This window comes from Coloeus monedula (assembly GCF_965178545.1).
Source record: "Coloeus monedula genome assembly, chromosome: 18".
NCBI lineage: Eukaryota > Metazoa > Chordata > Aves > Passeriformes > Corvidae > Coloeus > Coloeus monedula.
Genome location: NC_138798.1, coordinates 1953321 through 1979418, shown reverse-complemented (window position 1 = coordinate 1979418; position 26098 = coordinate 1953321). Strand labels below are relative to the sequence as shown.

The following is a 26098-nucleotide window of genomic DNA, read 5'->3' as shown; positions in this document are numbered from 1 at the left end:
TTTTGTAAAAATGAGCTGTGCAGCTCCATAGAAACACTTAATACTGCCCACGTGGATGTGTCTATTGGGAAAGTTCTGGGACTTAAACACTTTCCTGTCCCAATAACTCTTTATTCTGGAGCTGGCTGGAGCTAAGGCTGGCTTTGTTTGGAATGGATTTGCCTTTCTGTGCTCAGACTCTACTCCACACTGGGATCCCAACCACGGCTCCCAACAGCTGGGTGTGGAATGGGGACTGTGCGTGATACAAAGCGTGACTGGGCTGTTTGGGACCTGGTTTAAATGCATTAGATAGATATGAGGCCAGACAATGGGAGATTGTGCAGAAATCCCATGGATTTGGGGACTCTTCTAGCCCCTAGCAGAGATAGGATTGTGAAAGTACACAAATAGGATTATAAATCACCATTTGAAGAAGAGGACCTACTTACAGGAGTTTGTGAGAGGAAATAAATCCAAAAAGACCCATGGGGTTTTTTTCCTCCTCTCACCAGAGAGAAAAATGTGTAATGAATGTCTCACGTCTGAAACACTGGGCTGGATTCATCAAAGGGAGTTAGTAATTACCAAATTGAGAGAATCATGAAGCGCTTTTCTAAATTTGAAAGGCTCATCAAGAATAGATCAGGAGCAGGCAAAATTAATAGTTATGAACTCATTTCCATAGAAATGGACTTATTAGCAAGCATGCCAGCTGCCTAAAATTATAAGGTCTTTTCCTTGTGCTTGCAGGAAATAATCTTTTTTTATAAAAGTAATTTTGACTTTTTATTTTTTATTGCTTCTCTAAACCAGAGTTTGGCAAAATCCTAAACCGGGAAAAAACTTCACTGGACAATAGAAACATTTAACTAAAAAGAGAGGAAAGATGTGAAAAGGAGAAGTGATTTATAGTCCTTGGATTCCATCAGACTCTCCCCAAGAGTGCAAACTTATTTAAGAGAAAAATGAAATAAGTCTTCAGGAAAAGCTGAAAAATCTTGATAGGATAAAGTTTGGTTTAACGGGATTTAATGGCTGATAACAGCATGAGTTACAGTCCTTGTCTTCTCTGCTCGTGGATTTTCCCACTGGTGGCATTTTGTCTTCACCAGGCAGTTGCAGATCGACAGCGGCTACAAAGACCAAGGTTCTGCCCCCCCAGTCACAAATCAGACCAAAAGCTGAAGGTTTGCCATGGCAGGGTGGAACTCCTGCTTTTAAAAAGGGTTTCAGTGATATGTTGCAGAGCCAGGAGAGAAATTTAAATGCAGGTGTTGGGATGTGAATTTATCAGCTAATGGAGCTGACATAAGTAAATGCTGACATTTGAGGTCTTGATTATGGTTTAATTTATCTCTGGTTTTACTTTAGCAAGCTCCATCAATTTCAGTGGAAAAAGACAGTGGTCTCCCACATGGTATTACAGAGGGTGGTTAATAAATTGCAAGAATTATGAATGTAATACCAGTCTTTCTACTAGGAAACCTCTGTAGGATAAGAGATGCAGCAGCCAGTAGGTGAGCACTAGTCTGAGCATGAAAGAAATTCACTTTGCAGGTTTTATCATGAGTTGGTTACAGTTGTAACCGGGGAAGAGGCTCAGAACAAAGAGGGTGAATTTGTCCGTGGGGTACTCGGTGTCCCAGATACTGCAGCACCTGGCATTGCTCCAAGGCTGAATCTCTAAAGAGGACAAAAGAAGACCACAATTTTAGAGAAAATTCATTCACCTGCTGGGGAATAAGAGTGTAGAAGGCTGAATCCTCGTTTGCTAAAGCTGTGCACTCAGGGGAGGCTCTGTAGGTGAAAGATGGTTCAAGGCCATCTCTTTCAGCAGAAGCCCAAGAGAGCAGTGGAGCCTTCTTTAATCAATATTAACATGTCATGCTACATAATTGGCTTCTGAGACAAAGCAGAAAACCTTTGCCAAACATTTGATGTTGTTTTTCCAAGTGATGACAAGGATTCTCTTTGGAACCAGGATCGAGGCCTGGGAGAGCAGCTTTGTTTTAATTCACAGTTAATATAGCTGGACCTGAGGAAAGTTTATGTATAAGGTATAAACCCACAGTTGTGGTTTCTTTCTGGATGTGTAAAAAGAAAAACAGGAAAGGAAATTGAGGGTGTGGTGGACTGAACTCAAAGAAGTGCTGGTCAGTGGGACCTGTGGAACAGATTTGTCACTGCAGGCTAACCTGCCCTATTATTTAATTGGTGGATCTGTACCCAAATCCTCCATTGGTGGTTTTGTTCTCAATTTGAAACCACTCCAGAGTGTTTTTATGACTGGCAACTATTGACTTGAACAGACTGAAGTGAAATTGCAAACCTAAACACACCTTGACAGGCCCAATATCTAAATCCATAGTTAGTGTAAAGCTCATATCTAAATCTTATTTCTGTGTTGTGAGCAAATTAATTTTATGTCATTTAGATAAAACAGACTGCTGGAGGTGATACACAAAGAACTAGGAAGTTGAGTTGGTGCCCACAGTGGTTATGTTTTGAACAGAAACGGTTTAATTACATTCCTATTATTATGTAATAAAATTTGTCTTAAAAGGTTTTTGCTGGTTGTTTGGTTGGCCACACAAAAGATGCCTTAATAGCTTCTAGTTTTGCCTGGAGGTGGATATTATCTTTCTGTCAGTGTGGAGAGTATTCATCCTCCAGGCACTGAAGCATATGTTTAGGTAGTTTGTTGTCAGAAAGAAAACACGAAAATCAATAATTCCTGCTCAGATTTTTTTTCCTTTACAGTGCTCCTTCAAAAACATATGGCAAACCCAGATTCTGCCTGTGTGCATTTGGGAAGAGGAAAAGGATGTTTTGAGTCTCTCTTGTCTGCAGCAGCAGCTAAAACTTTCTGTGAGCACAGCTCTTGGAGTGCCTGCTTTGGGGAAGGGGCACACAGGTGATGAATGTACCATTGGCCTGGCATACAGCAGATTCAGATTTCACCCCAAAACTTCAGCAATATTGATAAAATCAGCTGTCTCTCCAACAGAAGAAGCAGCTGCCTCTGCAGTCAGAGCTGCATTTCCATCCCCTCTCCGTGCTTTGTAACCTCCACCAGGTCTCTGCACTGCAGGGTCTGTCTGGGAGGGTGGGGCAGGAACTTGGATGCTTTGTAAATATTTGTATGTAAACTTCGTGTGATTTGTAAACAACTCAATTTTTGGGGAAGTTCAGATGAGCAAAGGTCTGCTTTCTAAACAGATCCCTGCTGTGGATACGCCGAGTGCTGTTGGTTAAATCTTGGCATCTGTTTGCTTCTCTGTAACACAAAAACAAGATCTGTTTTTCTAACCTGAGGATTAATTATTAATATTTACATAGTTTTGGACCTGAGGGAAGTGCTAAGAGTTGTTGTTAAGAAAGGAAGCAGAAGTAATTCTTAAATTCAGTTCTGAATGCTGTGCATTTACATCCATTTCTTTACTTTTAAACTTTTATTTCCAGATGAGAAATACAGGATTGCCATATAATTACAAGTCTGCACCACTGATGAGGAGAATGTTGGCATGAATTGAAAATAGAGATAATCTACCCCTCATTTCTTGTCATGTATAATTTCTGCAAATCCATTTTTTCACTGAGATAAAGACGAGTTTGGGTTTGAAAGACTTTTTTTCCCCCCACAAGAGCTCATTTCTGGTACAACATGAGGAATGGCCAAGTATTCTGTTGTTCTGCAGCATCAAAATTATAATAATGGTATATTAAATAATTTAGCAACATCTGTGCAATGCTTTTCCAAGGGTTTGTGGCGTATTCTGTAAGTTCATTGTGATTATGGAGAATGAATGCCTGAGTTTAATGGGAAAAATGCCTCCATTTCAGGAAACTAAAAGATCTAGTTTCACCTCACTTAGAAAGTTCTGCAGTTGACCACATGCAGTTTTATTTCGGTTTCTGTCAGTGTCTCAAGCCTGCATGTTAAACCTAATGGTGAATCTTCTGGTGGGTAGGAAAGAGAAATGAAAATCCATTTTGTTATCAACGTCCTAATGATGTTGTGGGGAATTTTGCCTTGTTTTCCAGAGCAAACATGACCTCCTACGAGATCCTGCAGATGGATTTTGAGATTGACAACGCCAGCAGCCTGGCAGGGGCCCAGCAGATCACCTGGCAGGTGGAATATCCACGGGATGACTCCGTGAGCGAGCTCATGGTGTCCGAGATCTTCGTCAGCCGAACGATGTTTGTGGGAATCGTTCCTCTGGCCATGGTAAGAACCTGCTCCTGCTTCCTTTTGCTGAATGTTTCTGTTGATCCTCGTTAGTATTCCAGGGAATGGGAGCCTTTTTATTATAAGCTCCTTCCTATGCACCTGCTGCAAGTGATTTAAATGCAAAAAATCCATTTCAATAATATTTTATTTACCTGATGTGCCGTAATGGCTCCTTGGAAACCATTTGGGTCTTCTGTGAAAATCCTTTACCATTTGTGGGTTATTGGCCTGGTACATGGAAATAGCTCCTCTGGAGCCGTTGTCTTCTGCTGTATTAATGGCACTGCCATGCCTGTGCTCCGAGGGTAAATGTTGTAATTAGTGAGGACATTTTCAATGAAATAAATTAGCATTGCATGTGTGGGAAACTTCATTGCTAAACCAAACAACTGGACTGTTTGCTGCTCTGCTTTTCCCCAAAAGAGCCCAATAGTCCAGTGAGCTGCAAAGTGTCAATTTATTAAAAGGTCTGGCTGGAGTTACACAAAAAGGTCAAAATACTTTCTGGAGATGGAGGTGTCCAGAAGGTTTGAGGTGTACGTGTGCAGAAACTTGAAGCTGATGATTTATTTAGAAAGTGCAAATATCTCCTGGTAAAATCAGAGGCACCTTTTCTAGGAGGGACCTTTGACCTGTGTTTTGCCTGACGGACTTTTTAGTACCAGACCTTTACACATGAACAGGGATTTCAGTGGGGAAATTCAGGTGTAAAACCAGAGAAACAGCCAGAGAGTCTGGATGTTACAGCACTTCCCTCAGAAACACCCACCCTGTTTTACTTGCTTCCTCATGAACATTTACCCTTCTTTTCTGAGTTGGTCTGCGCTGATTTTCTTTCTATTACACCATACAACCCCCAAATATTGGTGTTTTCCTCTTCATGGCCACTGGCTTGACCAGAAGCAAGGAAAGATGCTTGTAATGGAAACAAGGCCCCAAACAATTTTAATTTCCAGTTCCTACTGCCAAAGGCTACACTTGGCAGCCCAGTGATAGGGCAGAAATTATGTGCAGAAAAGTCAAGAGAGAATTTTCTTCTGTTCCCTTTTTTTTTTTTTGAAACATGTAGGAGATGAAACAAAACTCTAATTGTGTGGATGGAGTATTATCAAGCAGTAATGGTGAATCAGATATAAAAATGACAGAATGTGCTGCAGGAACATCTTGCACGTGGCATTGTGGTTTCAGGTGCAGAGCACAGAGTTGGTGAGGTGCAGAGCACCATGGATGGAAAGGAAAAGCAAATCCAGAGCCAAGCTCTCATTTCCCTCATTCCCAGCTGCTGGGAGGAGTTTGGAGGGGGAAGGGACCCTGGAGCCACCAGCCAAAGCCACGTGGGATGGATGGGACATGGGTTTGACTTTGTACAACTTTGCAAGTCCTCCTAAATGCATTTTCTGTGACCTGGAACACATAAAATCCATGAAGATGCATTGTCCTGTAGCTGCTAAAGTAATTTCTACTAAAAAAGCTAAAAGGGATTGGATGGGCCTGCTTGCACAGAGGAAATAAATAAATGCTAATTCCTAAAACTCCATGCAAATTAACAAATGAGCTTTTCCTTAAGCACTCTATTATTATTTAGTATTTATGTAGTGTTTTATATTTTCAGAACTCTTTGCAGACATTAATTAATCAGACCTGAATAAACTAAGCTTGATGAGAATAGAAAATTAAATGGAAATGAAGTCAGTCTAATTTAGTTTTACCTGTTTCTGAATGACTTCTAAGTCCCTTTTATATTCTTCAATGTACTTTTTAAAAACACTTAAAAATCTTACAGTGCTCTTGCTTATTATCTCTAAAAACGGTTTTGGTTAGAAAAGAGGTAGAATTTATGCCTTTAAGAGCAACTGACAGCAGGGATGAGTGGCTTTGAAGGATGTAAATGCTGTTTTGTCACCTAAACTCTGCATAACACTTTAGGCTGATTTAATTCAGGTGAAAAAGCATGGATGGGAGGATTACTCAGGAGCTGGAATATTGGATTCTGGGAGGTTTCTTTGGAGGAGAGTGGAAGGAACATTTAGTTTTACCAAAGTTTTTTGTCATAACCTCTTGAGATAAAGAGTTGATGAGAGATTTTAGCTCTAGAAATGGGTCTGGGAGATGCTGAGGAGGGAAGTTTGGAGATCCATGCAGGTTTCTGGCTGGAGCACCATCCTCCTGTGGGGCACAAACATGTCCCCAAGAACCTCTGAGGATCTGGCTGTTCAGTTTAGTGTTCCAGGATCCACTGCCAGCTGAATTCATCAGCCCTTTTGCTCCTGGGAGCTTATCTCCTCTTCTTTTTGGTGATAAACATCTCTGCTAATTGATTCCTCCAACACCTGGTGTCCAGATTAACACGTGGAACTAATGTCCTCCAAAGCAAAGGTGATCCATTTCCATCAAATGCAGCAGACTAGCAGATCAAGGTGAGGAGAGCAGAGCCAAAGCTCTTTCTGGTTCCACTGTTTGTTGTGTTACTGAATATCAGGGGAAGAATCTGCCTTCTGCTGTGAGAATCGCTGACCCTAAACACAGCAGGTGATTATTTTAAAATAAGGTTTATGGCATTAAAATAGGATGGGAGTTGTGAATCTGGTTGATGTCTGATGCAACAGAAGGTGTTTTAGGCATCCAGAAGGTCCATCAGAACATTCTAAAGTTGGATCTAAACCTTGATTTGCCTTAATATAAAAATGTGATATAATAATCTTGCAAAGATTATTTGGAAGTGGGTGTCCTGCTAATTACAGAATAAATCCACAGATAAATCTGTCCTATCCAGTGATGATACAATTCCATAATTCTCAGTTATTGCTCTTGATCTAAGCAGACATAATCTGCAATTTCCATAGCTGTGGAAATTTGCTAGTAGCAAGGTCGTCAGTGGAGTCTGGCACTCCTGGGATGCAAGAAACAAACACTTCCCCAGCTTTGAGTCTGGCATCCAGGTTTCTGTCACAAACAAATGTGATTTGATTAATCTGTTATCTAACAGTTGGCAAAAATATAAAGAAAAAGAGAAAAAAATTAAAGTCCAGGTCTTTTAGGGAGTTTCTAGGCAACCAGGAACTTAGTCAAAGTAAAGAATAAGACATTGAAGAGATGTATTTTAGCTGTTTCTTATAAGAGGGCTCCAGCTGAGGCTGAAGGCTTGAGGAACAATAGACTTAATAATAGAAAAATACCTGGCATTGTCTTCTTATCTGGGAAAATGATGGCTTGGTCTGTGACTGGCAGCACTGCTCTTTTAGATGTCCATGCTGCAGATCCTTTCTGGTGCAGTAATGGAATTCTAAGTCCCAGATTGTCATTATTCCAAAGTGGTTTTCAAATGCAACAATCAATATTTCCCCAGGACTCTGCTTCCCTCAGCCTCAAACGTTGCTGTATTTCCAACTATGAATCTGAATCTGAATAGTATCTGAACTATGTCTTCAGGAATTTTGTTTCCTTCCCCAAAAATGTGAGCTATGGGTTGGGTAATGGTTTACTGATGCTGTGAATTGCTTACACAGATGGCTGTGTTTGCTCTGCTAAGGTTTCCTTTAAATGGGACGTTGGATAATTGCATTTCTGGCTGCTGCCAGACAAGAACACCCAAAAAAATTGTCCTTAGAGGTGCCCATTTCTATAACTCAGGCTGAAATGGGGTTGTTGGGTGCAACACTTGCCTGATTTGTTTGAGGAAAAAAACTTTAAAGAATTTATTTTTCCTACAGAAATCACGGTTTGCTCATGGGACTTATATTGAGACACCAATTAAAGGAGCACACTCAGTCCAAGGTGGAAGCTGACCCAGGCTCAGAAAGCAGCTTACCTTCCCCTTCAACTAAATGGGAAAATGTCAGGCTTTAGCAGCTTTTTCTTTGCTTGCTCTGGGGTCAGAAATAAAACCCAAACCCACTTAATCCTGATGTATAAAAAAACCAGGATAGGATCAGTAATTTCTAGCAAACCCAGATGATTTACATATTTTTTAGAAGTTGGTTAAATGCATTGATGTGCAAAAACGTCCCCTATGTGTTTATCCGTTGCACTTAATGCATATTTCTTACTTGAAATCACTTTGACCTTTGGCCCTGCAGTTCCCTTTTAAGAGTGCCTTTCTGTTGTACTTTGCATGCAAAGGAACCTGCCCAGAATGGGATTTTGTCCTCCCCAACGTTCATAATTTCATAGAAAAAATATTTAAATGTAAATTCAATATAGAGTAGATCTTCATCCCAGAAATATTAGGGGATTATCAACATTGTTTTTAAATAAAACTGGAATCTGTGGCTCCCAGATCACAGGTTTCAGTGTGAATTTTAACACTGATTAATGGCAGCAGGATTGAAGCCTTGAGCTTTCCCAAAATCCCACACTGGAAGGATTGATTTTAAACTCAGAGCAAATTAACTACTGTGGAGAGAGTACAGAATAGGAAAAAAGCTTCTTCTTTTGTATTACTTTATTTCCCATGCCCATAGCGAGTGTTTTATGTCTCTGTGGCAGAGATAGGAGCTTGTGCAATTATTACCATCCCCAAATTAATTGTCGTAGAGAATTAAATGGTTTTGTTTTGTCAGGATGCTCTGAAAGCCACAGGGTGAATTTTATGGAGAAAGATGAAATTTTAAAAGATTTCTTGAAACACATCAGCCAAAACACAAAGCACTGAAGATTTCATTAAGTTTGATCAGGGGAAGTTTTTGACTCTAAAACACGCTGGGCGAGAAATGTGTGGGGAGCAGATGTTGTGAGAACGTCCACATGGGCTTCGTGTGACTGAACAAAGCCAGGGGATTGCAGCTTCCATTGGGAGCAGACACCCTGAAAAGCCATTCTGGAGTGATCAAAGCTGTTGAACAGCAGAAAAACTTATTTCCTTGTAGAACTGAGGTGTTTGATTCAACTTGATTAAATCAGAGTTTGATTCAACTTGATTAAATAGAATCAGAGAATGGGCTGAGTTGGAAAAGACCCTAAAGATGATCCAGTGCCACCCACTGCCGTGGGCAGGGACACCTCCCACTATCCCAGGATGCTGCAGCCTGGCCTTGGGCACTGCCAGGGATCCAGGGGCAGCCCCAGCTGCTCTGGGCACCCTGTGCCAGGGCCTGCCCACCCTCCCAGGGCGGGATTTCTGCCTCATTTCTCATTCTGCTGTCTCTCACTGGGAAGCCATTCCCTGTGTCCTCTCCATCCCTTGTCCCCAGTCCCTCTGCAGCTCTCCTGGAGCCCCTTTAGGCCCTGCAAGGGGCTCGGAGCTCTCCCTGGAGCTTCTCTTCTGCAGGTGAGCACTCCCAGCTCTGCCAGCCTGGCTCCAGAGGGGCTCCAGCCCTGGAGCAGCTCCAGGGACTCCTCTGGAGTCACTGCAGCAGCTCCAGGTGCTGGTGCTGTTGGCCCCAGGGCTGGGGCAGCTCTCCATGTGGGATCTCATGAGAGCAGAGAGGCAGAATTATCTCCCTTGACCTGCTGCCCACACTGCTCTGGATGCAGCCTAGGATATACACAATAATGTACAAATATTTTATTCTGGGAGAAAAAAGCACTTTTATTCTGAAGTGAAAATGTCCCGTTCTGAATCTGGCAGAGTAGGCCCGTTTTGGTAATGTCAGCATTCTTCCTCAGTGTTCTTCCAAAAATGAAATTCCAGACAAATCTCCTCAATTTCACCAAGTGTTTCGTTTTTAACTGGATTGTGTTTTCCAAAGGATAATACATTTTTTCCCCTTTCAGTCTAATTCTGGGCATCTGAAGTAGGTTTTGGAATGGCTCAATGTGAAGCATTATCCCTTTTTTTCCTCTGCTCAGTTAAACATCCTCTACCATTTAATTTCGAGAGTGAAAAAGAAAGAAAGAAACGAAAGGAAAATTTGCTATTGGTGGGACAAAAATAATGGCATTTTAAATGTTTCCATGAAAGCAATGTGACATGACAAATTTTAAGAAGCTCTGTGAATACTATTAATATTTATGATGCACTCAAGAAAACAGCTATTGTGTGCCACATCCATCAAAGATAAGAATTGTATTCAACTGTGTTGGATGATAAACATTGAATGACAAAAGCTGGAGATTATACGAGGTTTTCATCCTCATGTTTTATGCCTGCTTGAGTAAAGCACCATGTTATTCCACTGTGAACCAATAATTTGCTTTCATCAAATTAGATACACTTGCTGATATTCGTTACAATCATATCCAAAATATTAATGAACATGCAGGGAAGGCTGATGCCAAGTGCTCCAGATCCTTTAGGATCGAGTCCTACAGGCAGCATTTCCCACTAATCCACCTCTTGGAAGTCACTCTGAAGCTCCCCAAATTACAGTGATTTGACCACACATTATCAGCTGTTTGCAGTTTGGATGCATGCAGGTGATTACCCCATGGAATGAAGGTCCTTCCAGCATGGCAGGCTGGCTTTTTATATCCCACGTTTGTCCTTAAAGCATTCCCAGCACAGGAATGGGGCAGGATTGTCCGTGCCGTGGGAACGCCTGCGCTGGGCTCACACCCACACCTGCCTTTGCATGATGGGCCCTGGGGTGTCCTAAGTCTGGCCTTGCTCCTCCTCTTTGTCATCGCTGTAAAATGCAGGTTTGGAGCTAATTAATGATCACCCAGACACACAATGCTGGGAGAGGCAAAGGGGTCTTCTCTTCCCGCTCCAGCTCCCAGCATCACACCTCCTCCAGGTGGCCATCCCTGGCAGGATGCAGGGCCCTGTCCCCCTGCTCCCACCCGATGCTGCAGCTGCTCCTGGGCTTACTCCCTTTGGCACAGAGGCTCTTCTTCCTGCCCTGCCCTCTTACTGACAGTGCCGTGCTCTGGAGATAGCTCTTTCTGAAGATCAGACTGATGATGCCCCAACTTTGCACCACACAGGCCTGTTTTTGGAAAGAAGCTGTGATTCAGAATTGATGGATGAATATCTGGAGCAGCTTTGGTCAGGGGTTTTTAAATAAAGCTGTGTTTGGAAGAGGTAACGTGCTGACCACACATCAAGGGTAGGAGGACATCCAGGCATTCCTGCAGCCAGAATGATCTCAGGTCTCTTTGATCCATGTGGACAGTTACTATTCTTAGAAAATCCTCTCCAAGGGTGCACAGGCACTAAATTCTTGTTAGGAGTAAGTGTTTCCAATAATAAAGGTGCAGAGGGAAATGCTAAGAGGTGTCTTCTGCTGAGCTGAGGATACCTCTGCTCCATTAGGTTTGCTTCCTTTTGCAACAAATTTTCTGATGGGAGTTCGGTGCAGGCTGAGGGAGGCATCCCTTGACAGAGGATCAGAAGTGGTGGGAGCTCCTGCAGGGCAGGAATGAGGGCACAGTGACCCTCCTGATAGGGTGATGGCCAGAGGGACGAGCTGAGCTGAGCTGAGCTGGCCTGAAGGGGCTCCGAGCAAGACCCAGACTCAGGAAAGAGTGTGCTGGAGGGAGCTGCAAAGCTTTTACTTTATCTGCCTTAAAAACCCTTCATGTTCCTTAGCAATTACTCAATAATTTGGCTCATCTGTAAGTTTTTCCAGCGTGCTCACTCTGCTTTTATTGCCAATTAATTTAGCATTCCAGTCTGGGTCCACAGCTGATTGGCCAGTAATTCAAACCAAAGCCCTCATCAAAAGGGCATCATTTGTAAAACAGGGAAAAACTCTGCAAGATACTGAAATCACTGTTAATTAAATCAGCACATTAATATAATGGACATACATGAACAAAATTATGTTTGTTTTTGAGCTGTTCTGCTAGCTGGAGAGGAAGCATTATTAGGAGTATTTGGTAGTCAGCCTGCATTTATAAGATGTACAGCAAGATGAGTCCTTTCTACATAAATTAACTTTGTATTGTGTGGAAATAGATATATAGATATATATTTTTATATACACACACTATATTTCTTATGTACATGCTGCAGAGAATGCTTTCCTTTTTAAAGGAAATTTGTGTTCTGCACAACTTGTGTTCAAAGCTGTCACTGACCTCAGTGTGGTTATTCTGATTTCCATGGCCCCAGTATCAGCTGGGCTTAGGAATTATTTTTCATGTAATTTCTATTTTTTAAATTAAATTAAAACAGCAGCATAAAGATGGAGCAGAGCAGCGATCCAAGAGCTTTAGAAGTTGTAATGGAGCCTATCAGCAGCTATCATGTGCAAAGAAATTCCTTCCAAAGGTGCCTCAGCTTCACTGCACATGCTAAGCTGCAGCTTTATTAATATAACCAGGATACTCCAGTGCGGTGCTCTGGGACAGCTTTGGAATATTCTGCATTGCTCAGTTCTGAAGTCTGTGAATTTGCAGTTTCCCGGCTCTGCCTCCTGTGGGGCTGGGAGGCCGAGCTGCATTTTGTGCTGGTTGGCACTTTTTTGTGAGCTCTTTCAAGATCCATCAGAGGCAGAAGAGAGCACTCGCTCATGGGGAGTGGGAGAGAGGCACCAGCACTGCTGAGGGCAGGGAGAGCAGGCACTGCAAATTCCAGGTGTTCCGGAGGGAATAAATGCTGTGGCTGGAGGGGAAGAAATGGATCCAGAGAGTTTCAAAGGGTGAAATGTTGGCATCACACAAATGTGGGAACAAGGACAGGGAGAAGCTAACAGAGTTTTGCATCATCTTTGGGACCTTGGAACTCTGGGCTGGTAAATGCACTGGAATGGCAACAACTCTCATCATTCCAGCTGCTTTCCACCTCTTCTGGGAATATCACTGCCCAAAACCTCAGTGCCATGAGAGCAGTGCTGGTGAGGCTGCTGCGCTGATGCTTGGGAGAGCCCAAACCTGCTCTCCTCCATTCCTGCCCTCCTCAGTTCCTGTTCTCCTCAATTCCTGCTCTCCTCCATTCCTGCCTTCCTCAGTTCCTGTTCTCCTCCATTCCTGCCCTCCTCAGTTCCTGTTCTCCTCAATTCCTGTTCTCCTCCATTCCTGCCCTCCTCAATTCCTGCTCTCCTCCATTCCTGCTCTCCTCAGTTCCTGTTCTCCTCAATTCCTGCTCTCCTCCATTCCTGCCCTCCTCAGTTCCTTGCCCTGACTTCCACACTGATCCCAGCCAGTGTTTGCTGTTGCTGCTTGTGCTGTCTCCCTGTGAGGATGTTGGAAAGAGCGTAAGGAAAAAGGCAGAAAATATAATCCCAAAATCAAACTTCATTCATCCTCATTCCTTCACAAATCCTTCCTCTTTCTCCTCCTCTTGTTTCCTTGTGGTCAGGAGCAAGATAATTCCTGTAGCGTTGCCTTGGCCCTGCGAAAGAGGAGGAGCCACAAGAATTAAGTTTGATAGAAAGAAAATGTGGGGCTATTTGAGCCCTGCAGCATCCTGGAGTGCCAGGCATGGGTTAACAACCTTGATGCACTTCATATTGCCGGAGATTTAAGTGGCAAACAGAGCATTTGATCTCTGTATCTCATTAGTGTGTCATTTATTCCTAAGTGTATGGATGTCAAAATGCATTTGATCTGCTGCAGAGTTAAAGCTCCTCATTGTTTCAGGCTCCATTTTGAAGCTCACCTAATGAAGAGCAAATTTCAAAGGGAAAAACATGCTATTAAATTCCATGTCAGAATAGGCATCTGTAATGGTTGTTTAGTCTCCTGCCTCGAGATTGCCAGCTCAAATGCAACTCTGCCCACAGAGATCAGAAGAAATGCTTACACTGTAATATTATCTGGTTTCTAGTGCCCAGCAATTTCTGTTAAAAGCAGCCCTCCAGCCCTGTGAAGTGATGGCCCTGTGACAGTGAAGTCCTGCAAGTCATCTTTTCCCACTGTTCCCCCAGTTCAGCTGCTGCTTATTTTCCCCTCTTTGCTTGTGGGCTTTTAAACTCAAAGTGAAGATGTTGGACTTCCCACCTCATCTGTAGTTTAAAATTAAGTATTAGCTATAGCTCGTAAGTTGCATAAGTTTTCTTAGTTATGTAACTTATACAGCAAAATGAGCATCAAACTGTTTGGGTTCTCTTTTTGTAAAAGCACTTTAGCACTGCTGCTATTTCCATGATGATCTGCTTAAGCAAAAAGGAACAACAGTGCCAGTGGTCTCCATAGCTTCTATCCCATAATGCAAATTTCAATCCACAAGTAAGAATAGTTTGTTTTGTGGGAAAATGTTCAGGCTAAGAATTATTCACAGAAAATTACTCTGATAAATGAGTACATTTTCAAGTTTTCCATGGTCATGATCAATTCACAAAGAGGAAAAGGAATGCAAAATTAATCAAATAAATTATTCATTCTATTCGCTCAACTATAGCTAACAGTGAATTGTCTAGACAGTAATTACTAATTTTTAACCTATGCATGTTCACATAACACTATTGTGTGAATAGGTTCAGTATATAGTGGCTTGAGATAATAGTAATGGATGTAAGTCAACTAGCAGGTGATTTTAATTGGGAAATTATATTGGATTTTTCTATTGAACTTCCATAAAACATTACATAAATATTGAATCTCCTCAATGTTTTTTCTCCAGTTGAAAATACAGGCACACAGAGTTCTGTGCTAGTTTGATCAGTGCATAAGCAAACATCTTTTTTTATTATTATTATTATTTTAATTCTGCTGTAAAACTCTCAAGAAAACCATTGAGTTCAGAATACAGCAACAATCTATATGGAGCGTGGTGCAGGAATATCTTCTGTTTCAGTGATGATTTTCCACTGGCAAGTTTGGATCCTTGAGGAGGGCTGTGCTCGGTGGCAGTTTTTGCTGTAAGGTGCTCCCCAGGGTGCAGGGAGCAGACCTAAGTCCTCCCACTTCACCGCTCTGGCAAAAAAAATCAACATTTTGGGGGAACTCCCTGCATTTCGCAGGCAATGCAAGACCTCTGCAGTGAGGGATCTCCTCTCCCCCCTGCCTGGGGAATGTGGCTGCTGGGATCTGCTGGGTGGAGCTGCTGGTCACTTCTGTGGGTGTGATAATGAAGAAAACAGGGATTTCTAGGCCCTTGACTTCTATTTTTTTCTCCCCCAGAAATCTCTATTACTATTACAGTTAATTAGAAAAGAGTTAGATTGAAAATAAAGTCGAAAAGTCATAATTTCAGATGGATTTGTTATTGAAGCTTGTGCCCTGCAGACTAATTGCAAGCTGGGAGTTTTGTGGTTCTCAGCTGCTCTGAGTTGATCAGAAACTGTCATTTATCAAGCTCATCCATCTCGCTTCGGGTAACTTGCCTGAAGAGGAAAATAGCAGGAAACCTACACAAACAATTGGAAATGGTGCAAAAACTAGGACACTGGGAAAGAATATCTGCATAAAGTGTTGGTTTTGTGTATGTCAGCTGCATCCTTTGGGATCTGGCTTCTGGAGAGGTGCATTAAAAACTACCCACGTACACCTTCCATTAACCCTAATACAAGTTCTGATTCTGACTTCCTGTGTGCTTAATGTTATCTTAATGCAATTTGATTTGATATTTAATTGCAGTAATTTAATTAATGGTTCTGTAAATAAAAAGGCTAAGTTGTGGCCTCCTACACGCACAGATATGCCCAGCAAGCAGCTCTAGGCTCCTGTGAGACTTGAATTTATGTGTCTTAGAGCAGAGTTTAACCCTAAGGATGTCTGATAAAATGCCCAAATCCCAAAATAACACTGTAATGGTGTTTGCATTGGAAATGTTACAGTATTAGTTCAAGCTTATGGGACAAGAGTGGCATTTAAAACCCCAACCCACAGATTTCTCCCTAATGCTTGTCATGGGATAGGTCACCTCACACACAGGAATTGCATGGAATTGCTTCCTTGTGTAATTAGATTACATTTAAAATAGTTTACATAGACTCAGTTATTAATGAAACTGTCACTAATTGGATAATTTGCTATTAATATTGTTACAGAATCCTGTTGGCCCAGTGGGTTATTTGCAAGTCAGAGCTCATAGGTGTTTGTAACCCTGCTATTGATGTGCCTTTGACCTTCTCTAACACATGCTGCTCATGTCTGCTGCACACTTAAAATGTCTGTTAAATATTGATTGTTCTCCCTTAGAAACCATTTATAAATAGAAGCATGTAGTATAAATGTAACCTAAAATCATTAAGGCTACACGGTGTGCAAGTTAATAGTAGCAATGTTGAAAAATTAGGGAGTGCATGAATGAAGGGAATTGGGTTCATAAACTGTTTTCTTAGTACGGGATGGTGGAGTTCCCATTGAAGTCAGGGATTTCTCATAGCATCCAATTAAGGTTTTTCTCTGTTTAAAAATTCATTTACAAACAAGAGGTGACATAAAGCTCAGTTCTTTTTCCAGAGTAGAGCTGTGTAAAGTACAGCTTCAAATACTTATGCAAAGGAGGAGGAACGTCCTGTGTTCACATATGGAAAAGAGGTCCAGGTTCCCCAGTGAAATGCAGAGGTGTTCTGCTGATGTTAATGGAGTTCTGCTGCATTCCCTATACCATAAATCACAGCCGGCTGTTTCTAAATCAACCCCCAAACTGAACTGAATTCAGTATAAGCAGCGTCCCATTTCAGCACAATTGCTGGCTGTTAAGCTCGGAGCTAAATCACATTTATGTCCCTTCAAATCCTTACCTGGTATAAGGAGATGTGAGTGAGACCCTTTGCCTGAGCTTGCCTTGCCCTGAGTTTGCACTGCCATGGGATTTAGTGTTACTGCAGATACCTCTGAGGTGCACTGTGCAAGTGGGTTTTATTTTGGACTTGGCACCTGACCCCTAAGGAGACACCAGATTCTGCTGTCATTAACAGGGCATTTAGGTAGGCGAGAGCCAGCTCTGGCTCAAAGTCTGATGTGCTCTGAAACCCTACAAAGCAGTGTGGGAATGACAAGTCCAACTTCCCAGGCAGTAACAGGAATCATCAGGCCTTTCATATGCTGAGGGAAAAGTCAGATAGATGGGAACAACAATAAACCAACAATGGTTCAAAGTGCTTTCTTTGAAAATATCTCTTGCCATTTCCAGCTGCCTCCCTTCTTTGTCACATCTCCCTTCTCAGATAAACAGCTGAATCAGTCAGACAGAGACTTTGCAGCTCTCACTCAGCACTCGGTGTCTGTACCTGACCCCCCGCTCTGAAAAGCAGAACAATTAAGTGAATCCCAAAGAGGATTACAATTAAGAATTAGAGGGTATAAATGTGATTTAGCATGGAGTGCTGAGCATGACAAATCATTTCTGAGCCTAGACCTTACTTGTTCTGAAATGAGTTTCATTTGGAAGCACAGAACTGGTTCAGCCGTGGTCCAGTGCCAAGTGTCAGGTGCAGCCTCTGCAGCTCAGCTCTGGCAAGGCTGGAGAGGCTGCAGAACCTCTCCTGAAGCACAAAGTATCACCATTTTTGTCAGCTTCTTATTCCTGGGAGGCAATACAGGGACATGAATGTGCTAACCAAGGCAATACAGGGACATGAATGTGCTAACCAAGCTCCCAGGTCATTTCCTTCTCTTTGAAGAAGCTTGACTGAAGGGGCTTGATTGTAGCACAAGGACACAGCAAGGTGGACTCAGGGTTCCGTGTTTATGTGGCTGCAGGAAACAAGAGATCTTGATGCAAAAACTTTCCAAAACACGTGGTCTAAGCGTACAATCAAAGGGAAGAGTTTCTTGAATGTTTTCCTGCTGTGAATGACTCTGTGAGAAGTTTGTCTGAGGCTTTCACTCCTACAGAAGCTGTCGAGTGTTTCATTGATAAATGAAGTTATTTCCCCCATCCAGAAGGAATATTAATAGCATGCACGTGTGTTTGCGTGTGTCTGTGTATTGAGTTGCCTTGGAAACAAGGAGAGAAAGCGCCATGAACCAGGACATGCTTTCCATTTAAGGAACACTTGTGCCATTGTAAAACCACATACAAAAATAATCAAATTCATTCATCCACTCCGTGAGGATCTTGCTACACGGAGCAGCCTGAGAATGCAGATCCCATGTAAAGATGACTGAAAGCCACTTGACTTGAGCATATTGTTGAGCAAATGAGTTGACACTGGTGAAGCTGCTAATAAGGTGGAAAAAAAGAAATGTATGCAAGTTGTACAGAACCTTGGCAATGCTCCAGGTGTACGTTAAAGTCACTAAGACACGAGACAGGCTTTGAGTGTTCACATTGCAAAACAAAGCGGACAATTTTACCTTATGTGTAAGAACAGCTGTTTCAGCATATTGCCCTCAAAGACAGTATGTTGAAACAGCTGTCCAAGTGTTTTGGAGGTTAATCTACTCAATTAATCATTGTGTATTTTTATTCAATGTATAATCATGTTTGTACTGTTCCTTGTGGGCACGTGAACAAAATATTGAATGTAAAGTTTTACTCATTGGTGAAACGCCTGTCAGAACACTTTGTGTGAAAAACTCTGTCTTCAGAGTGACACTGGCTCTTGGGGAGACAAACGGGGGCTTCCCTTGGAGCAGCTGGAAGTCACACACTGACCCCCTTCCTGTGGTGCTGCAGAGGTGAGGACAAGATGTGGTAAAATTAGCACAGATGTGGTTGTTGCAATACTCAAACAATCTGCCCCGGAGAGAGGTGTGTTCTCAGGAGTGCCGTGCTCTGAAAATCATGCACACGCGAAAAGGCTACAGCTCCCACCTCAGCTGAATTCACTTTGCAGCATTTTATGAATGAAATCCCAGCACCTCGCACGTTTTCTGCATATTCACTGCCATGGAATTGTAGACAGCCACTGTCAGAAAAATCCTCTGGCAATCCATTTGACCAGAAATAAATAAGATCTAAGCATAATTTCCAACCTTTCTAAATATCACTGCACATGTAAAAATAGCAAAATCTTTATATATCGTATCCCAAGCCACCTTTCATGTCAATGTTTTATCAGTCAAATGCAGGGTTTCTGGCTTTGTTTACCCCAAGAGACCACACAGAATAAGTGGGAAGAGCTATCACAAAAGTTGGTGAAATACAGACTACAGCAGCTACACACAGTTATGCTTAATAGAGTCTGAAGTCTTTTCCTCTGCCCTGATTTCCCCAGATTATAGGTTTATTCCCCTCTGGACTGAATTGCAGTGCATGCTGGAGTGAGGCTTTTTAGATTGAAACTCTGGTTTTGAGATTCTTCTCCAAGAAAGAAGAAAAAAGAAGCCAATCCAAACCAGGAATGCTGCTGCAGAGGAGGAGCTGCTGCCAGCCCTGGCTGCCCCCTGAGATGCTCCTGCTCAGCTTTCTAGGCTGGGTCTGTCTCAGGCTGTTGCTTCTCAGCCTCATCAGTGACACAGCCCAACACTACCTGGCCAGAAACCATCATCTTCTCTTCCACTCCTGCCACAACTTGTCTTTAGGAAGAAGTACAGATGCAGTTTTATTCCAGGTTGTTGTCCATAATAGCTTTTGTCAGATTGCATTGGATCTGTGTACCAGGATTAATTGCAACACTGCCGGGAGAGAATCCCAAACTAAATCAACAACAACTTGCACAACTGCTTTCATTAATAAACAGGAAGAAAACCAGCACTGAAGTGCCACATTTGAGAGAGTAGCTGAAGAGGTAGCTGAATGTCAGTGTCATTTAACAAAATAATTAAAAGCAAATAGAAAGGTGTGTTTGATATAGTTGCCCTGACTTCAGAAGCTTGGCCCTGGTTGATCACTTTGTATCATATTGGCCATGAAAACAAACTTGGAATAACACAAGAGAATGCAGAGGGAAATGTTGGATTACCTTGCTTTGTTTTTCGTTAGGGGGGGCCTTCTGGCAGCAATTTTTGGGCCTGTGGAAAATTCTTGCATCGTAACAAAGGAACACAGATACACAGAAACATGATTTTTGTTTCAAGGTCCAGTTTATCCATTGTCAGATCATTGCTGTTGCCTGGGAAAATTGAAAATGCGGTAGTTCAAATGAGATACTTTAATCACCATGTTTAACTTGATTTAGATAAGCACCTCCCTTGTTGGAGGAACACTTTGGAAACAAGCTGTAAGAATGACTGCCCCACATCTGTGCCGAGTGTGTTTCAACACCGAGGGGGTGAGATGTCACCAGGAGGGGAGGACGTGGCTAAATATTTCAAGGTGGGGGGAAAAGAAGGAAAGAAGCCAAAGTGATAAGAAGTGGAAGGTGAGGAGAGCTTGCTCTCCTCTGCGTGGTAATTGTGCAGGGGTGCTTTCAACTGAAAGCACTTTGCTGCTGGAATTTTGCATCACGTTTATGGAGGCCTTTAAGTGCAGCACTTCTTCCACCTTTGTCAATTCTTTGCTAAAATCATGTGTCAGAATGCCAGAGAACCATGTGTTTTCTTCAGCTGTGTTTTCTGCAAAAAGCTGCTTCTGCTGTGTTCATCTGTCCATTTAGCAGGAGCAATGACTGCAGTGAGGGCACCCCAGCAGCTGCAGGAGGGAAAGGACATGGCCTCACACCTCGCCTTCCTCCCACCTTACAGCAGTAAACAATTTGAAATTGGTACTGCAGAAGAAGAAATAAATGTATTATCATTTGAAAACTTGCCAATTTTTAGAGAGAAAGTAAAGAATGAATGGTTAACACAGCCAATTTTAAGGAAGATAAATTTCCTTAATGGAGGTGAATAGCAAATATTCCTTCTATTTGAACAGTCCAGCAGGGCTGACCTGATTTCTCTCTGCAGCTCAGGGTGTGCATTTTTGTCTCACATTAGGTAAACAGCAGAAAATGGGAGAGGCTTTCCTTGCCTTAGTTCTTGTAGATGGGTCCTTCAACACAAATTGGGTAATTCTCTTTTTCCCCTCTTGCTGTACCTAGTTTGTCTTCCTGGAAAATCAGTGCTCTTCCCATTTCTCATAATGGAACGGCTTCTAAAGAAACAGATTGTGAGGTTTGCATTTCAAGCATGTCTTAATGACTTCTAGAGGCTAATTATGAAGACAATACCTTGGAAGCAAAGATGGAAGTCTTTTTTCACTTTCTGTCCGTCAGTGTCTGTTGTTGGAAAACCAAGTCAGCCACTCTTTCACATAGTTTACAAACAGTTTAAAATGAAAAAATTTAAAACTACCTTGGAATCCCAGCCTGGTCTGGGTTTGGTGCTGAGGGCTAAGGACAAGGAACCAGTGTTAAAATCCTTTATCAAGGAAATGTGCTGTGATTTTCATATTTACTTGCCTTTATAGAATAGTAAGTGGAAGACCTTTGTCTGTTTACAGAATACTTCTATCGAAAACCAATAATACTGTCACTTTCTATTCCTGAGAAACATTAATGCCATCCCCCCTGCCCTACTTCAAACCACCTGTGAGATGACATTGGAAGCCCCCTCCAAGTGGAACATTTTGCAGTAGTTTCATATTAAGAGATATTCTGTGATTTCCCCCTTGAACTCATGCAGCTGCCACTGGCATTATAAACTCATATGCCATTATCATTTTCCACTTAAAAAGGGTGGCAAGTCATGCTGTATTTCTTCCTTTCCTTTCATCTGTTCCTGCTTGCTGCATTTGGAGCCCTCTGTATTTCCTTGCAGCCACTGATACTTATTTTTCTGCACAGCTGAATTTCAGCGAGCCAGCCAATAAAAGCAGCATTTGAGGAGCTGCACGCTCAGCATTTGCTTGTTATGCAAAAAGGCCACTTAGTAGGAAAGATGTGGAAATTGGTATTTAAAGTGGTCAGAACCAGGAGCCTGAAGACAGCAAGTTTGAGTGTAAGCACGGAAAAGGCATGGACCTGGGACCGGGGAATATGGAATCGTTCCCCTGATCTGTCACTGGCCTGTGGGATTTCTTCTGCCTCAGCTGTTTTAGATGTGTCATGAAAATCCCTGTCCTGTTGTCTTTGGCAGAGCTGAGAACTGGTTTTGAAGTATTGTGGAAAGACTAGATACTGGAAGCACTGGTTTAAATAAATCATTCTATATCTAATTCTTAGAACAGATGAAAGAGAGATGGGAAAAGATGAAAAATTAAATAGATTGATGCTGATTTCACAGCACTTTCACATTTGTGTGAATAATTGGCCTTTATTATAGTTACTACCTCCAGTCAACCTTTGGGGTTCTTTTATTATCTTCTCACAGATTCTTAACACATTCTTTCATTTGAGGAACTGTGTTTCCTAAAAGCTGATGGGCTCTGGAAAAATATTGATATTCTGACAGCAGTAGCTCAGCTTTTGAAACACAGATGATATTGTCCTAGTCTGCAGGAAATAAATACACTGCACAAGAGTTCACTGAGAAATTAAATCATGGAAACAAAAAGGGGATTTTGTTCTGAACTTGAATAAAAAAGAGGTTGTTCTTTGTGAAAGTTGAGAAGGAAAAGAAATAATCAGACATAGGGGCATGTCAGAACAAGGTGGAGCGTCACACAAGGTGAGCAGACAGACAAATTAAAGTGAAGAACAAAACTCAAGCCAAGAAGAGGCAGAGGAAGGAAGTAAAAATACTCCAGTAGTTCTTAGATTAGTCAGAAAATTCTCAAAAACTCACCTCAAATAAATCAATGTTCTGATTTGGAAAAAAAACCCCATTTTTAAATTTCAGGGTTCTTTCCAAAGAAAATATTCTCAAAGTTGTCTTCTTTATACTTTTCGGTTTTGTCAAGAAGCTAATTTGTTTTGTCCCAGCCAAGAGTGTTCCCAGGCAGTGCCAAACACAGACAGGTGAGATCTTCTCTAGTGCTTGTTTAAGTAGAAGCTCAGTGTTGAAGACTTGAAAGGCAGCACTTCATTGGAGTGGAGAGCAGCACAAGGACGAGCAATGTGCAGTGGATGGGTGCTCCCAAAATCAGTGAGAGAAGCAGCAGGAAGCTCTGAGCATGGAAGGACAGAAAAGGCTGATGCTGGACTGGCTCCACACGTGTTCTTTTTATCTTCCCTGCATCCCATAGAGCAGTGGGAAGCTTTATTAAGGGAAGCAGGCAAAAGGTGCATCATCTGTGAGTCTGTGTCACTGCGTGGATTGTGCAGGGGTGAAAAAAACTGTTGGGAGTTGGGAGCACTTTTAATTCTCAGGAGTAAAGGAACCAACAGTTGTGTGTAGGTACTGACTGTTTATAGTTTTGAAAGCAGGGAGGGATAGAGATTCTCTCCCCTAATTCTTGACATAGAGTATAAAGAGACATCTGAGCCCTTTAATAGGTGATGGAGAGAGTTAAATCAAAGTGTCTCTGGTGCTGTCCCAGGCTGTGGAGTGGCAGGGAATGAATCACTCAGCGCAGGCACTCTGGGGGAGAGGAGCCTGAGTGAGGAGAGGAAAAGAGAGCACCCAGTGGAACCAGGCTGTGGAGAGCCAGTCCTGCAGGGGGGAGCGTGCCCTGCACATCTGAGAGAAGTCCACTGCAAGCCCGTGAAATTACTTAAACAGGTGAAATAAGTAAGTACAGCAGCCTGGTCCTGACAGATAAGACAGCCCCTCTTCAAGAACAAAAAATAGTAATTCTTTGGGCAAGGCACAAGTCTTTCCTGCCAGATCCATGTTCTTCAGAAAATGAAATCCTCCTTTTGCAGGAGAATGAATGTAAGCATCTCACAGAGCTCTGTTCCAGTTTAAACTCCATCATGCACTTCTCATATTAACTATATATATATAATATATATATTATATATCGTTAATATACATCCTGCTCTGGCCAGCACTTACACCAGTGTTTGAGCTGTGCTGAGGGGGAAGACATAAGATCCATAAATTCTTCTGACCCCCCTGTCTAGTGAATGCTGGACACCTGTCTGCTATCAGGAAATCTCAGAGGATTTTGCATAATGTTATGGTTGGTTTCCCATGGATCTTGTTCTGCTCGTAAACAGGTTTTCCTAAGCCACAGCCACTGTGAATGGCTGCACAGAGCAAGTCACCGTGTCCAGGGCAGGGGGAGAACCCCCACTCCCTCCGTGCTGATGCTCCTGCAGCATGTTGGGATGTAGTGTAGACAAGCTGTAATTAATTTGTGCATCCTTCTATAGCATTAAACAGCTGTTATTACAGAAGGACATGGATTTCTGCCCAGGTAGTGCTCGTGGAAGAAGATGAGCACACAGATTGCGGCGCTAAACTCACGTGATCCCCAACCTTATGTTCCAGTGTCTGTAGTTTTGCACTTGTGAAGCTGCAGCCTTTTCAAGCCACTGAGTTGCCAGCTCTCCCATTGCACCAGTGGCATAGAATTCCCTCTAGAAAACCCTCCCTCCAACCCACTCTGAAAGAAATTGTCAAGACTAGGAAAAGAGTTAGAGAAGTGCCTGAAGGAAACTTTTCAAAATGGCCATCCCAGATGTCGTTAAATATTATTAAGTCTGTGGGACAAACATACAGAGCCAGAAAATTGTATCTTTGACTACTGATGGTACTCAAGTGGATCTGATAATTATGTTCCATGGCAAGGCATGGCCTCCTTAGACTTCTGTCCAGAAAACAATGCCTTTGAGGAATGTTCAGATTAATTATTTCATGGCCATTTGAAACAATCATTAGTGTATCAGTTTGGATACTCACTGCTCTTGAGCACAGGACTCTCTGCCCGTTTTGTGTCCACTTGCAGGGGGATACTGTTTGATTTCAGTTGGAGGGGAGCCACAATTTTACTAAGTCAGAACATGATTATATTTTTCTGGAACAGAAACAGAAAAAACAATATCTTTAAATGAACTGAGAAACTCTAAATATGCTTTAAAATGGTTCCCAATCATCTGCTGTTGAGAAGGACTGGCTTGAGTGTGTCAGGAGAATGTTCAGATCCTGCACAGATTTCTGAATACAGCACAAATTCCAGTGTGAATGACTGGCAGAGTTTACCAGACCTTTAGGCTGACTTTAGGCCCTGTGTTTCTTGGCTAAAAGGTCCTGAAGCATGAGTCAGGAGCTCTTGCTGTCTGTCCTCTGTGCAGACAACTAAAATCAGGTACACAATAGTTGCTCCCCAGCTCCTCCAACCTCAGGAGTGCACTTGAGAGCGATGGTGTCACAAAGCAGGTTTGGACATGATGTACTGAAGAGAAGTAACACGAGCCCAGGCTCAGGAAAGGGCGTTTGCTCGTGCAGAAAGCACAGTGGAGACTGCCTGACAGGTTGCAATTACTTCTGCCAAGTGCACCAGGCTGTGTTCTGAACCTTTGCTTAATGGGGGCAGATCTGTTCTGAGTTATGAAAAAAACCCCAAAACTGCCTCAGGTCACAGAAATGACAGTATCTGTGCATCTAATCAGGTTTCACCTTCAGCAGCAGGTTTTGCTTATTCATCCTACATAAACCTCAAAATGAGCTGAATATCCATCATAAAAAAAACATGAAATGGAGTAAATCTCAGTTTTGGTCTCCATGAACTCCCAGACAGAATTACCACTCCTGCTGGCTGCGTGTGCCAGGTACACTCTGCTAAGATCAGAGCTTCCTTCAGTGTCTCTGTGGCAAAAAGACAAGTTCCGAAATGAGACTCTGGAATTTCTGGACTGTGCTTTTTTGTGCTAAAGCAAATTGTTTTTGCAGCACCGATACACAGCTAGAATAATATTCAGTTAGGCTAATGGCTGCTGCTTACATTGTTCGTGAGAAGCAGTGATTAGGAACCTCTGTGTATGGCTCAGTCTGCACTAATTCCTCCTGCAGAACACATGCACCTGCCTGCCCTTCCTTGGGGATCCCCATCTGAAATACAAGAAAAGCCTTTGTGCAGGTAAACAAAGGAAAGGAGGATGACCTTTACCGTGGACACGAGAGGCTGCAGTGTTTGTGATTGTCCATCTGTCAGAACTGATCCCTCCTAGCAGTGATCCTCTGGATGAGAGGCTGCGATGAGGAGACAGGCAGAGACGGGAATGTTGGAGCAGCACACGTGCTGGGCAGGGCAGGGGACTCGTGCTGACAGCCGAGAAGTTGGGAAAGAGGTGATTCCACAAGTGGCTCCACTGAAATGATGTTTGCAGAGTAAGGAAGTAGCTGAAGTTCAGCCCTTTATTAGGAGGGAGGAAGGAGAGGAAATGAGGAAGGAAAAAAGGTCAAAGAAGGTCGTCTCTT

At 42.5% G+C, this 26098-nt stretch overlaps 1 protein-coding gene across 1 annotated transcript in view; it reads left to right on the top strand.

The window, feature by feature from the left end:
* Positions 1 to 26098, top strand: part of TMEM132B (transmembrane protein 132B) — a gene marked incomplete at both ends in the record, with an annotated part of 217227 nt that overhangs the window by 150086 nt on the left and 41043 nt on the right. The window contains one exon of the mRNA XM_082293634.1: positions 4027 to 4213. Coding sequence (XP_082149760.1) covers positions 4027 to 4213 — 187 coding nt within the window. The remainder of the gene's footprint in view (positions 1 to 4026; positions 4214 to 26098) is intronic.